Source organism: Heterodontus francisci, chromosome 18 (genome assembly GCF_036365525.1).
Source record: "Heterodontus francisci isolate sHetFra1 chromosome 18, sHetFra1.hap1, whole genome shotgun sequence".
Classification (NCBI taxonomy): Eukaryota; Metazoa; Chordata; class Chondrichthyes; order Heterodontiformes; family Heterodontidae; genus Heterodontus; species Heterodontus francisci.
The window spans coordinates 26,733,113-26,748,916 of record NC_090388.1 but is presented as its reverse complement, the minus strand read 5'-3'; the positions used below and the strand labels follow the sequence as shown (position 1 = coordinate 26,748,916).

The 15,804-nt window shown below is 42.7% G+C and overlaps 1 protein-coding gene across 4 annotated transcripts in view; it reads left to right on the top strand.

The window, feature by feature from the left end:
• lrriq1 (leucine-rich repeats and IQ motif containing 1) overlaps positions 1 to 15,804 on the top strand; it is a 213,534-nt gene that overhangs the window by 7,448 nt on the left and 190,282 nt on the right. For 3 of the 4 annotated variants that reach the window (XM_068050441.1, XM_068050440.1, XM_068050439.1), the window contains exons 2-5: positions 400 to 528; positions 3,495 to 3,600; positions 4,816 to 4,910; positions 14,685 to 14,808. In XM_068050441.1, the coding sequence (XP_067906542.1) occupies positions 406 to 528; positions 3,495 to 3,600; positions 4,816 to 4,910; positions 14,685 to 14,808 (448 nt within the window). In that variant the 5' untranslated portion in view covers positions 400 to 405. The remainder of the gene's footprint in view (positions 1 to 399; positions 529 to 3,494; positions 3,601 to 4,815; positions 4,911 to 14,684; positions 14,809 to 15,804) is intronic. The other variant, XM_068050442.1, reaches the window with a different exon arrangement.

The following is a 15,804-nucleotide window of genomic DNA, read 5'->3' as shown; positions in this document are numbered from 1 at the left end:
CCACCACCTTTTCGTGGGCAATTAGGGATGGGCAATAAATGCTGGCCTGGCCAGCGACGCCCACATCCCATGAAACGGATAAATAGTAAAAATGATAATATATGTAATTTTTTTGATTATTTTTATATGAAAAGGGGGATGTTTAGGATAGAAATGCAATACTGTACTAATGTGCCTGCTGGCTTGGTGTAGTCATGTGACCTCTACCATGAGGCACTCACTGCAGGCATCCTTCTGCGGGGAGTTCTATAAAGACACAGTACAAGCAAGACTGTTGTCCTGTGAGCTCGTAACAGTGGTGGTGTTAGACCAGGTGATCATTTTTTTTGCTGTAACTGCCAGTTTAAATTTGTTACTAAAGAACAGTTAATATGCAACTACTATAAAATATTTTAAAAGGAAATAATGGATGAAGATAATCTGATTGAAGAAGCAATTGAAGCTGAATTAAGACAAATCAGCATTTCCCCGTCAGAAATAGATGAACTTGAGGAGCAATCCGAAGAGATTCTCCTTGAACCAGATTATGTAAGTTTAAATTTGTTACAAAATTACATTTAAATGTCTTGAAATAGTTGAACATTGAAAACCTACAACCTGCTTCATAATATATGCTGTCCCTTTTTAGTCTTTGTATCATAAATGTTAATTGTAATAACTATACATTTCAGTGTTTGCAATATATATATTTAGTAAGTCTATTGTAAAATGGTTTTCTTAGTATAATGCTTTCAAATGAAGATGGTTTTGTATTTTATTGCAATCAATATGTCAACAAAATTAATAAAGCTGTGCAAATCAATACACCAAAGATGACATTAAAATATTTGTCTATCGGATAAATGTTGGTTAATAGTTTTTGCATAATAAACTAATAAATGATGCCAACAACTGAATATTTTCAGTCAGAAACCTATATATTTTGTTTGCATAATACATTTGCTTGCAGTTTTTTAGTTTAAAGTAATTTTGTTGATTTCATCTACTGCTGAATTGTGACAGATTTACGAATGCAATTTTAATGAGATACTTGTGGGAGAATAACTAAAATTACATTTTAAAAGGTCATAAACAGTTGGGGATAATTTTGACTCTATTAACTTCATTTGTAATGAAAATTGTGGGAAGTGGTTAACGGGTAGTTGAGCTGGCAGCTTGCATTTTACACCATTGTCCAAAGTCACATTCACCCCATTAGATAAAATTTGGGAGAGAGTGGTTAAGCAAAAGTTGAACCGCTCCTATCCTCATCATTTGAAAAAGCAGTTCAGCCAATTGGGTATAGTTGAGCAGTAAAAAAACCTTCTTTGTAATGGATGGTGAACTCGTAGGAAGGATGACACTTAGTGCTGCGCACTTCCTCAGAATCAGGAACGCTTGCAGTTTCCCACGTAGTGAAATGCTGAATTTCACTTGCAAGGTGACTGATAGGAAACTCAATCTGTGCTGCCTTTTTTTTCAGTCAGTGAATAAATGAGGGAACTCGGAAGGAGGTGAAAAAATAAGATTTTTTGTAAAGGAATGGGATGGAAAATATGTACCTGTTTAACTACATCCTAAACAAATAAATCAGTAAAGTTAATAGCGGTTAATTTGTACAGAACTGAAATACCCAGTTAATAATTTCCATTTGCTATTATTTCTTTTTTTTTATTCGTTCATGGGATGTGGGCGTCGCTGGCTAGGCCAGCATTTATTACCCATCCCTAATTGCCCATGAGAAGGTGGTTGTGAGCTTCCTTCTTAAACGACTACAGTCCTTGTGGTGTAGATACACCAACAGTGCTGTTTGGAAGGGCGTTTCAGGATTTTGATCCAGCAACTGTGAAGGAATGGCTATATCGTTCCAAGTCAGGATGGTGTGTGGCTTGGAGGGAAACTTGCAGATGATGGCGTTCCTATGCATCTGCTGCCCTTTTCCTTCTCGGTGGTAGAGGTCGTGGGTTTAGAAGGGTGCTGTCGAAGGATCCTTGGTGAGTTGCTGCAGTGCATCTTGCAGATAGTACACAGTACTGCCACTGTGCGCCAGTGAAGAAGAGAGTGAATGTTGAAGGTGGTGGATAGGGTGCCAATCAAGCTGGCTGCTTTGTCCTGGATGGTGTCAAGCTTCTTGAGTATTGTTGGAGCTGCACGCATCCAGGCAAGTGGAGAGTATTCCATCACTTCTGACTTATGCCTTATAGATGGTGGACAGGCTTTGGGGAGTCAGGAGGTGAGTCACTCGCTGCAGAATTCCGAGCCTCTGACCTGCTCTTGTAGCCGCAGTATTTATATGGCTGGTCCAGTTCAGTTTCTGGTCAATGGTTATCCCCAGGATGTTAATAATGGGGGATTCAACGATGGTAGTGCCATTGAACATCAAGGAAGAGGGTTAGATTATCTGTTGTTTGAGATGTTCATTGCCTGGCATTTGTGTGGCACGAATGTTACTTGCCACATCAGCCCAAGCTTGGATGTTGACCAGGTCTTGCTGCATATAGCCATGGGCTGCTTCACAGTATCTGAGGAGTTGCGAATGGTGCTGAACATTGTGCAATCATCGGTGAACATTCCCACTTCTGACCTTATGATTGAGGGGAGGTCATTGATGAAACAGATGGCAATGGTTGGGCCTAGGACACTACCCTGAGGAACTCCTGCAGTGATATCCTGGGACTGAGATGATTGACCTCCAACAACCACAACCATCTTCTTTTGCCCTAGGTATGACTCCAACCAGCGGAGAGTTTTCCCCCGATTCCTATTGACTCCAGTTTTGCTAGGGCTCCTTTATGCCGTACTCGGTCAAATGCTGTCTTGATATTGAGGACTATCACTCTCACCTCTGGCGTTCAGCTCTTTTGTCCATGTTTGGACCAAGGCTGTAATGAGTTCAGGAACTGAGTGGCCCTGACGGAACCCAAACTGAACTTCAGTGAGCAGGCTATTGCTGAGTAAGTGCAAATTGATAGCACTGTCGACGACCCCTTCTATCACTTTGCTGATGATCAAGAGTAGACTGATAAGTGTGATAAGCGGTAAGTGGCCGAGTTGGAGTTGGCGTGCTTTTTGTGTACAGGACATACTTGGGCAATTTTCTACATTGCCGAGTAGATGCCAGTGTTGTAGCATTTGATGGTACAAATCAGGAGCATAGTTGAACATAGGAACAGGAGTAGGCCATTCAGCCCATTGAGCCTGCTCTGCCATTCAATACAATCATGGCTGATCATCCACTTCATTGCCTTTTTACCACACTATCCTCATATCCCCTTATGTCATTTGTATTTAGAAATACTGTCAATCTCTGCTTTAAACATACTCAGTGACTGAGCTTCCATAGCCCTCTGGGGTAGAGAATTTTAAAAATATTTTCATAAATATACTATAGTGTATTGGAGAGTATTGTTGCAGTTACATAGCATGGAACAATTGATTATGCTGCTGGCCTTTTAAATGTTTTAGGGACAAAAATAATTTAAGTAAATTTGATAACTTGAATCATTCATGTTTAGGACTCAGATGAATTACCCAACTCTGTCCTTTACTATTTGGAGCAAATGAAGCAAAGGGGTGAAAATGTGGAAAAGCTAATTCTCCAGGACTTAGAGCAACCTGATTGTAAGTGAATTTATGTAAAGCTGCCAAATCTGCTTCCATGCTTTGCAAGTTTGAAAATGACTTAACTGTATTGTGAAAGTTCATGACGTAGCATGCTTTAATTTGCAGTAACAGTGGAATTGCTGCTGTTATGGTTTGACAAATGGCAATTTGCTGAACAAAAATAGAGGTTAAAAACATTTTGTTTAATTTGATTCCACAGTCCATCTGATTTGGAGATGTTTGAAATGGTACTCATTGACTGGAGGAAGCAACACTACACATTTTAATTAAAAATATAAAGATTTGTCACTGCTTTTTTATATTCTCAGATTTAATATTGTCAATAGAAGAAACATTTTGTAACAATGGAATTCTAGGGCTCCATTTCTAAAGTTACTGTAAGTTATTTCTTTACTGCACACGTTCGGCAGAAGTTGAATAAGGTCAAAAGAGATGAGCTTTATATATTCCAGAAGCTCTTGAGGACAGTATAGGGAGAAATGAACAGCTTGTAATTTTTTTTTTCTTTCATTAGAAACATGTTTTATTTATCAAGGTTTTGCCAAGGCTGTTTGAGAATTTGAAGTATACTGTATTGCAGTTATTTTTACTCGGAAGGGTTTCATCTTTTTCTTTTAGTTGAATTGTGCCATCGTCTAACAGCTGCTAGCCAAGGAACATAAGGCTAGATTTCTGTCTGTTTTTAGGCAATGGATGGAAAATCTAGTGTATAAAGATTATGAACCTATGGATATCCAAAATTCAGCTGGTTCTGGCCTTCAGCTGCCAGAAATGGGCCAGAAACCTTTCTCGATTTGTTGTTTCATGTATTAAAGCCCAACTACAATAAAATCATTGACTAGCTGTACATTACCTACCTGCTATCATTGTCCAAATATATATAAAGGTGCGCTTAAATGAGATTAAAGCTAACATTCAATTTGACACCTTAAGCTTTGACTGAAAAACCAATCTGTAATTGCTACAACACTACAACAGAGACATTTGAGTTTGACTTGCATTAATTGTCTGCAAGGTATAATTACGTTACTAATAAAGCACACTTTTTCACCTTTATCAATATTCTATGCACAGTCCCCACATATTCTTCTTGAGCTCACTATTTTAAGCCTCAGGATATGAAGTTTATATAGGTCATTTCCATATTGTTTTAAATAATCCCTTTTAATGCAGTCAATTACTTGTTCTTTAGAGATCTTTTTGTTTTTGTAGATGCTGTTTATTCTGCTCATGGCTATCATGGATCAGAAATGCTGATAGAATTGGCTGCTGAGTTTGGTGAGGATCATTTAAACCTGAAGGAGAGGGTAATTCCAATTTTGCTTATATATTTAGGAAAATTTCCAATTATGAATTTGCCTCTTGTGTTTGTGGGGGAGTGGGGTATGATCACTGTGTTACTAAGTGATTAATTTGATTTAAACTTGTAAATAATAATACAATCACTGTCCTTCAGCATCGAGAATGGGGTTTAAATTGTCTCAGACTAGGAGGTAAAGGCCTTCTGTTAAGGTTGACAAGTAAACTGCCTTTGGCCTTACAAAATTTACTACTGCTGATGTAAAACACAGGACCAATCTGCCTGGAATTTGTTTTTTTAATTGTAGCAATTTGGCTCTGAGATGCTGGGCGGAACTTTCAGCCTTTGATGGGGATGTAAACCAGGTGGTAGCTGATCAGCTGCTGGTGGCCAGTCCACTCCTGCTCAATTCATGTCCCCACAGGAGTTGACAGTTCCCACATTGTGTATTACAAATTCAGGGATTATATGTCACTTGGTATTGCTGTATATTTGAGTTGCTGCAGTTGGAACTTTTATTTTTCATAGTGTTATTTATACAGTGTTTGCTCCACAATTGTTTCATTCCTACAATGCTGAACGATTGAGGAATTTTGGTATTATATCATCAGTATTTTTAAAAAGCTAAAAATGAATGCTGGTTAAAGCCAATGCAAGGACCAAGTGTACTCACAACTATCACTCTGTCTCTCAGTGTAACAAGCAACATGCATGAATAGGTCAACAGTGTCAGAAATTGGTGTGGAAATTCTTTTGCACATCACTCATGCTGCACAAAGAACAGCTAAGTGATAATGCAGTAGGTTTCCCTGAATCCCAGGGCTTTTCTTATACCACCTTCAGTCGAAATATAAACTCAGACTAACACTGCTTTATGCATTACCTCTGTTAATTAATAGAACTTCACAACTGAAAATAATTCTATTTAAATATGACTTTCAAAAAAACTTTTTTGCAGGTTTGCCAACTTATACATGAAAACCAATGTAACAAATATTTGTGGTTCAAGCCTGGCTCCAAGCCAGAGATTCTTCAGAATGAATTTTAGCCTTAACATTAAAGTTCCCCTGCCTTAACTGGATGACTTTTTCTACTTTGTGCCTAGGCTACTGAATGGAGAACTGTGAAGGAAAGTAGTGTTCTATTCTGAAACTTTTTATTGATAGCAGAGTGCTGTTAACAATGGCTGGGAAGAATTCTGTAGCACATTCTATCCTCCTTTCAGATCCATGGTGACTGAGTACTGTGCTTTGTGGAACAATTTCCAATGGAGAATGATGGGACAACAAACTTTGTCCATTATGTTGTGCAAACACTGATTCGGCTTTTAATTTTTTATGTTTATATACTGTCTTCAGCTGGAGTTAAGGTGGATAGGAACTGGCTTCCATTTTACAGATGTTACAACCGAGGTGCGAGGAGTGCACTATCTTTTCTAGTCCCACTTCTTCGCAGGTCACAATATATATTTTTTTAAATGTTTACCCAGTTACTGATTTGGTCAATCATATACTCTACTGTTTATCCCAGAATTAAATACACCAACCAGGCTTCTTTAATAAACAACAAAGTTATCAATTTATTATAAAACAAGACTTATCCTGTAATGAAGCAAAGTATTAACATACAGATTAAAATATGAAAGTTCCCTTTAAATTCCCTATACATGCACACAGAAAAAAATATGGAAATTCTGCAAAGGTCTGTTACTGTTAGGACTGAGGTGGGAGCAATGCACAGTCAATTCAGTCCCATCACTCCAAAGCGCGCAGCATATTATTAAAGTTTTTCCACCCAACCGGAAACCAGCCAAATTAGAATAAAACAGTCCAAACCAGGTATCTTTAGACAACAACAAATTAACTATTTATTAAAAAACTAAATCTTAAACACTATTAAGATAAACCTATGTCGAAAGACCTTATAACTTATTTTAATCTAACTTCCCCCACTTACACACATAGATTCAAAAACCACGGTTAACCGGTTTCTCTAAAAAATATATATTTTTAAAAATTAGCCATTTCTTAACAAATAAATAAGTCCTTGTGGGTTACATTCCCAGTGGGTGAAGTATTCTAATGTGAAAATAATCAAGTACTAGTGGAAGTCTCCACGCAGATTTGAGGAAATACTCTGTTCTTAGTCATAGCGTCATACAGCACCGAAACAGGCCCTTCGGCCCAACAAGTCTGTGCTGACCATCAACCACCCATTTATGCTAATCCTACATTAATCCCATTTCCCTCTCACACCCCCACCTTCCCTCAATTATCATACCACCTACCTACACTAGGGGCAATTTACAATGGCCAATTTACCTATCAACCCGCAAGCCTTTGGCACGTGGGAGGAAATACACACGGTCACAGGGAGAACTTGCAAACTCCATACAGGCAGTACCCAGAACCGAACCCGGGTCGTTGGAGCTGTGAGGCTGCGGTGCTAACCACTGCGCCACTGTGCCGTCCTTGATAGGCATTCAAAACACTTTGGCTGCGGCAGGAATCAAACAGTTCTTTCAACGTTGAGCACAGCAATAGGTCAACTTGAAATTTAAACCCGACAGTCTCTCAGTTGAAACTTTACTTCAAATTGCAGCAAACAATCAGTCAAGAGAGATTCAATCTTAAAGCAAATACTTCTTGACTTGGAAGTAAAGAAAAGGAGTTTTGCTACATTCAGCCATACCATTGGTCTTTTAAAATAAAAGCCTTTTTCTTTCCTTAGGCAATTAACTCAGCCTGAAGCTCCTTGAAGAATTTCTGCTGAGAGACAGAATAGACAACTCCTTTCCCCAGTAGCATGCTTCACTTTTGGCTGGTTCAGACCAGCTTTTGCCAGTTTTACACACAGTCAAATAGAAACGTTATACCATGTGACCTCTCTCTCTCTTTTGCTGTGGCCTGGGGACAGGTACAGCTGGCGCTCTGTGATCAGTCTGAAAGGCACACACTTTTTAATCCGAGAAGAAAAATAATCACAGTTCTGTGACAGTTACCAAAAAAAGACAAAAAAAATACTTTGGCCAAATACTTGCTAATTCTTGAAGAAAAAAAAAGAGAATCACAGAATAATACAGTGCAGAAGAGGCCCTTCGGCCCATCGAGTCTGCACCGATGCATTAGAGACACCTGACCTGTCTACCTAATCCCATTTGCCAGCATTTGGCCCATAGCCTTGAATGTTATGACATGCCATGTGCTCAGAAGCTATGGAAGGAAGTCAGTTGTCTCTTTTGTTCTGGCATCTGGGTATATGGTGACGGGTCACTGGAATCTTTTCTAAAGCAGTTCTTTTCAGCCAGTATTGAGAATTAATCTGGCAGGTTTTTCCAGCTTCTCAGGAGAGATGCAGCACCAGGGATTTTAGCTGTCCCACACTGGATCTTTGCAGGGTTTCTTTAAAGAGGAGCTGACACATTGGCCTTCTCGGGGTATCATAGAGAGGTGCAGGCAAAATGAGCTGGGGTTTCTTTTTCCTTGGCAGGCAAGACACCAACTGTCTTCAGAACAGTTCACAACCTGAATGAACCAAAACAATATCTCAGAAGCGAAACCACAAATAGAAAGTCAACCTCCTGACCTCCGTAAACCTTGGCATGTGGCTTCTCTGTAAACATCTTCACCAGGTCACCAAGGTTTCTGTTGTTTCTTGAGCTTAAAGCTCATGATTTCTAGCAGTGGTTGTTTTCAAACAATATCTCTGTGTCCCTTTCAGTGAACTGTCAACAACAAAACAAAGTCCAGCATTTATAAAATCTTCAGCCTTCCAATGACTATCTCCACAATTTAAGTGAGTCCTCAAAAAAAAAGTACTTAACAAAAAATATAGAAGCACCTTCATAACCCAGAGATTAGACTTGCAGCTCCATTAAGCATGATATTTATATTACATGTAATGGACCAACCAAATACTTAGTTGATTTGATTTGATCTCATTTGATGAATTGCTATAACCAATTCCATCCCAACATCTTTCCTACTAGTACAATCGTTTTTTTCTTAAAATGTAATTTTATAGTTAGTTAATCAGTATGGTTGTTAATGTCACAGGGACTCTGGTTGTAAGAAGCTGGTAAATATACAGTGTTCCGTTGATATTGTGACTCATTCCACACATGCAAATGACTAATGTCATAATGTAGAGAGAACATGTTGGGGGGAATTTAAAGGGGCCTGCAAGAGCGGGAATCGTGGCGGTGGGGGTGACTTAATTAGATGGAAGGTGATATTTCGATTTCCCAACAGGTTTAAAGGTGGAGATTAAGTCAGCGGTGTGTTTGTGGTGGGTCGGGCCTCATACCGTCCTGTGGCGGGTTCCACCTTTTAATACATTTGCGTACCTTGAATTCTAATTACCTTATCATTAATTGAAATTAAGTCATATCTGCCAGATTCAGTCAGCAAAACGTGGGAATCTCATTGCACTCAGTTCATGTTCGTTTAAAAGTGGCGTGCACCCATCGACTTCGTGCAGTTGCGTCTGAGGTCAGTTGTTTTCTTTCTTGAACTCTTCGGCACAAGGGAGGGCAACATTGGCATGGAGGTTTGGCTCCCGGCTCGGGACCGGCAAGGGAGAATTTTTGGAGGGGTGGTGGCGTTGGGGAGGGTCCCTGGAGTTGCGGAGCAGGGACGCCAGGGAGGGTAGAGGGTGGGGTTTGAGTGCTTGGTGGTGCGGAGGAGGGAAACCAGGGAGGGGAGAAAGTGGGGTTTGGGTGCCTGGATGTGCGGAAGAGGGAAGGGCCTAGCTTTCTGGTTGTGGTGGTGATTTGGTGGGACAGTCAATGGAGGTGAGGTGCATGATGGACCTGAAGGGCTGGGTCAGTACTCTCTACAGTGGGGTCCTGTGGGGCGATCTTAGGGTTTTGGCTGATGGAGGGAACAGTCACAGTCATGGGGCAGTGGGATTCGGTAGTGGGGGCTGGTTCTAGAGTCATGGTCAGATAAAGGAAGGTCTCATTGGGTGGGGCATGGGATTGGACAACAACATTAAGGATGATGATGGGAAGATTTAGGGTGATTATGGGCATTTCGATGGGGACTAGTGATGGAGGTTGGGGGAAGAGATGGCATGTAAATATCGATAATTATGCAGTCCAGTATAATGGGGAGAGATTCACGGGTCAAAGAAGGAAGGTGCAAGGTAAAGTTGGGTGGGTCAAGGGTGATGGGGGCAAGCTGGAAGGTAACAGGAGGAGGGTGGAGGGTGCAGGATCTTGCCTCAAAGTGGACGTGCACCATTTTGCAAAAGGAGATGAAAACACACGTGGGCATGCCAGAAGTGCAGATCGAAGTGGGAGCTGGCCAGTGTTGGGTGGGTGGTGTTGCTGCTGTGGAAAATGGGAGGAGCTGAGCAACTTACTGCTCATGAGTTCAGTGGTTAAAATCATGGTCAAACATGTTCTCATTCAAACACTTATATTGCTGCAATAACTTGGGTCTCAGACATCCAATATTTTTACAACCTTGGGAGCAAGAGGAGAGAATACGACAAAGGAGGGCTCTTGCCACTCAGCGGTTGAGGCCGCAATGCCAGCAACAGGCAGAATGAGAGGAGGATGCTGCTCAGAATGATGCCATCCAGGGAAGGCAATGCTAGAAATGTCTGAGGATATCATGGGAAATGGTCACTCAGATTTGTGGGATCATTCAGAATGACCTGCGGCCAATTGGATTTGGTGGGAACCCCATGCCAATGGCCCTCAAAGTGACTGCGGCACTCAAACTTTTCACCAGCGGTGCTTTCCAGGGCTCAACGGGTGACATGTGGCATCTCACAGGTGCATAAAGGAAGTGACCAGTGCCCTCTTTCGTCATGCCAATGACTTCATTTTCTTCTCAGCAGACGAGGACAACCAGGTGGCGAGATCATTGGCCTTCGGTGCCATCACTCATTTCCCTAGAGAGCAGGGCTCATCAACTGAACTCAAGTAGCTGTTAGAGCTCCCTGGGGCCAGCCAGCTGCCTTGACTGTCTGGAGGAGCTCTGCAGTACGCAGCACAGAAGGTCTTGCCAATAGTCGTAGTCTGCTATGCACTACATATTCCGGCAATGTAATGCGGACATTGCAGCAGGACTGCCGGGAGGAGCACCACTCCTCCTCAGATGAGGATGAATTGGATGAACCTGAGGAGGAGGCCATGAATATGAATGACCCTTTAATGGATGCTAGGGTTTTGGAGAGACATGCACAGCATACTAGTGGCAACCATATATTCCCACGTTTTGGCCAAGTGTGAGGCACCTACATGATTATTTTCCCAATGTCTGAACTCCATTGCCTTCCTGGCTTGTAGACCTACCCCTCCGGCCTCCCTAGTGGTCGCAACTCAAAACAGGTGCCCTCTGCCATCTACAGTTACACAGGGAGCGGAGCTTTGTTAAACTGAGGAAATCTGTGCTGCACTTGGAAATACTTCTCTGTCATCCAACCATGACCAATCAGAACCAGCACCAATCTAACATTACTTTGAGTGCACCATCTCAAGTCTCTGAGTTGAGGAGGCTTGGACAATCTCCTTTCCAAGGCATAGAAGGGAGGGCCAGCTGACCCTGCATATTAAGCCATGTCCCACAGACTGCTGAGTGCAAAATTGGAAACTTGCAGTAACAATTATTGAAGTTTGAACACAAAAACAAAACATCTTCCACAATAAAGAACATGTCCGTTACTCCTCTATAACCATCAAAGTGTGCCTACTGTGAAGCATGCCATTACATTTAGCTCTCTGACTAGACAAGTCTCAAGAATTGATGAATATGTACAAATAAAGCAAAGAAAAATGTTTGCACTATTTACCTGTGTAATCTATTTGTTTGGAACACCCGTGCCACCTTCGTGCTCAGAATCCCTTAAGTTTATGCTTCCTCCCACTACACCTTGGGGCTATTCTGAAATCAACAGCTGAGGTGGAGGCATTCCGCTCATTGTGCTGCCCCACTGCTGTGGATGACCAAGGCGGGCGTCCTTTGGAGGTATGGGACCTTGAGGGCTCCGTTCTAATGGGGGTTTCCTGCACTGGTGCCAGGGCACCCCCCTTGGCCTCACCTATTGGAGGTAAGATGGTCAATGTCGGATGTGGGGGGGAATGAGGAGATGCTGTTTACTCTGGGTGTGTCCTGAGAGGAAAGCCCTGGGGCAGCTGGCATGCGCTCCTCCTCCACCTGGGTGCACAATGGCACCTATCTATCTCCCTGAGGGGATAGACACCCAGAAGGAAGTCCAGGTGCCTTGTTCCCCTCTCGCTTAGCCAATGCTGCACTGAGCCCATGGCTACAGCAATGGAATGCAAGTCAGAGCACATGTGGGTCGAGTACTCAATTTAACTCTCCATGACGGTCGCCACCCTCTACATGATGGAAGCCATGTGCCAACATGCCTGGGAAATGGTAGACGTCATGGCTTGAATGGGCTCCTCAATCGCCCACGCAAAGCTGCGCATGACCTCTGGCATCTCCGACATATGTTCCCCAAATGTTCGCTGCATGTCCAGCAGGGTTCTTGGGCCTCGACCAGAGGACCATCATCGGCGTGGGGCACAGCAGGGGCCTGGTCCCCAGCAGTCCTCAAAATGTCATGGGACCTGGCTGTCATATTCTCACTCAGCTCCTCATCTGCTGGGTAGTGTCAGTGCTGTGCCACAAGATTGTGACCCTGATTGTATGCACAAACGGCCCCCCGCTCCTGCAGACCATGGCAGAGAATGCTGAAGAGGCAGGTGACAGTGCACCCTCTGGGGCATTGGTATCACCGTTCCCTGAGGCGGAGTCAACAGGTTGCTGGCTTGTCATCGGTCTGGCCGTAGGATTGCAAGCACCTGCAATGGAGAACAAACAGAACCACACTAAGCATCATCAGTGAGAATGGTGATTAAAAACCTCTACCTACCCATAGTGCAAATTAAAAAGTGCAAAGAACATCTTAAAACTATGTACAGCAGCTCGAATGTCGTTATTTCAGTCCAGTTTCTAATCCTGTGTGCCCATATGCCAGCAAAAGTAAGGTTGGTTCTTTTTCCCTATGCCCAGACAATCCAGCCTCGCTGTCTGCAATGGCTTGTCCTCCTTCCTCTCCTGTTATTTTGACTGCATGCTCCTCTGCTGGGGTGAGGAATCTTAGGTCTGGCCTCCACCCCCTGTCTTTTTGCTCTCCTGCTGATTGCAGGTTTGTTTGTCCTGCATAAGAAAGTGCTGAGTTAATGACATGTCAAGTGATGGCTACCCCTCCTCTTTCCCCCCCCCCGCATTGCATGCATCCCCATCACACATACGAGCCTGTCAGTCGCATGCTGCATCCAAGTGCAAACAGATGCCAGACCTCCACATGCTCTGGCAACAATTGCTATATGGCACCAAGGCTGGCCACACATTCACCCACCTGGCATGGATGCCCACTCACAGACATTAAATTTTGAGGACCCCACAAGATGCCATGTGTTAGGATGCAGCCGCAGCACTTGCCCTCATGGATGGTTCATCACCTCTATCACCTCCGTCCAAGCCACCTTAGTCAGACGGGACTGTGTTCTGATGCCATTTGCATGGCCTGGAGGAGAGCCTGCAGGGAGGAATCACTGAACTGTGGGGCTAGTCTTTGCCTGCTAGCAGACATGGTGGTGTTGGTGATGAACTAACTTACAAAGGGAGGTGGTGATGGTGTTGGAGATTTATTTATTTAGAGATACAGCACTGAAACAGGCCCTTCGGCCCACCGAGTCTGTGCCGACTATCAACCACCCATTTATACTAACCCTACATTAATCCCATTACCCTCTCACATCCTCACCTTCCCTCAATTCCCCTACCATACTAGGGGCAATTTATAATGGCCAATTTACCTATCAACCTGTAAGTCTTTGGCTGTGGGAGGAAACTGGAGCACCCGGCGAAATCCCACGCGGTCACAGGGAGAACTTGCAAACTCCACACAGGCAGTACCCAGAATCGAACCTGGGTCACTGGAGCCGTGAGGCTGCAGTGCTAACCACTGTGCCGCCCCCAATGTGTGAGGACAGGTGAGGGTGAGTAAAAACTTAAACTAAGTTAAGGAGAAAAAAAATTGAATAATTTCCTTAAAGTCAAACAGCTGCGCTGGTGAGCCTCATTGATTATGCTGAAGGCTAATTTATAGCCTTGCTGCACATGATGCTCCGCTGACTGACAGCAGATTACACCAATAAAAAGCGTTCCCTGAAGCATGATCGCATGTGTCTGCTGCCGGGCCTTTTATTTTCAATTGTAATCACATGGTGTCCAGCAAAAAGGGAGGGAGCGGAAGTACTTCTGGTTCTGCTGTTGGAAATGGCACGACATGGATAAAATCTCGCCCGTTAATGTGTGAGATGCTGCATTGGAATTACATGTAGCAGACAAAGGGAAGCAGTGGAAGCAATCATGATGATCTCAATCATGAGATCTTTCCACTTGTCGTTAGAGATGAAGATGGAGGGAAGGCAGGAAAGATGAGTTTAATGAGATGGTTGGTACTGTAGAAAAGAAGCCAAGATGTGCCTGGAGTTTTGACAGAGGAGTATGCAGCCCAATAATGCAAAAGGGGGAATGCAAGAATAACAATAATAAATTAAGTATGTAGCTGGTGAGGTGATAACAGAAGTCAGAGTTTTTGATTGCAGTAGGATTATGCTGCAAGAAAAACATATTTATTTACTAGAAATTGGAGTCTGCTAAGTGATTTGAACTTCAGAATTTCGATATTCTACTGTAGTTTAAGACAGCAAACCCAGTGGACATAAAAATACCATTTTTGATTGCTTCTTTAGATACTGGCCCAAATCGAGGAAGAAGAACAAAGTATACAAACTCACATAGAACCCCAAACGAATATAAGTCCCAGTTTTCAAGTGGAGGCAGCCAATCAGTCTCTTGGGAATGAGACAATTTCAGGTAAATGCTTATGTTTTAGATTTATTATCTAAGCTGTACTTTTACATTCTTGTGATGAATTATTAATCAAATGAGTAATTTAATATCACATGAAAATACCTAAATATTTTTGAAGCACTGTAAGTGGCCTAAAATCTTCCAAGTTTAAAATATCCCTTACTATTTTCAAAGGTTGTGGGATTACGATAATCCCTGCAGTCAGACTCCTAGTGCACCATAATCAGGAAGGACAAGAGTTTGGATTATTTTCAAAGAACAGAGTCGACTGTTCGGTGGTATAAAGAAAGAAAAGAAAAGCTTTCATTTATATAGCACCTATCATGACCTCAGGATGTCTCAAAATGCTTGACAGTCAATGAAGCATGTTTGAAATGTAGTCACAGTTGTAATGTGGGAAATGTGGCAGCCAATTTGCCTGCAGCAAGGTCCCACAAACACCAAGGTGATAATGACCAGATAATCTATTTTAGCAGGAATCACTCAGCAGGTCTGGCAGCATCTGTGGAAAGAGAAGCAGAGTTAACGTTTCGGGTCAGTGACCCTTCTTCCGAAGAAGGGTCACTGACCCGAAACGTTAACTCTGCTTCTCTTTCCACAGATGCTGCCAGACCTGCTGAGTGATTCCAGCATTTCTTGTTTTTGTTTCAGATTTCCAGCATCCGCAGTATTTTGCTTTTAATCTATTTTAGCAGTCCTGGTTGAAGAATAAATACTGACCAGGACACTGGGGAAACCACCCTGTTTTTCTTTGAAATAGTGCTGTGGGATCTTTTACGTCCACCTGAGAGGGCAGGTGGTGCTTTAGTTTAACATCTCATGTAAAAAATGGCACCTCCAGTAATGCACCATTTCCTGAGCACTGCACTGAAATGTTGCCTTAGATTTTGAGCTCCAGTCTCTGGATTGGAAATTGAACCCACAGCCTTCTGACTCAGGTGAGTGTGCCAGCACTGAGACACAGCTGCCACAGGTAATCAGGTGGCTAGTGTAATTGAC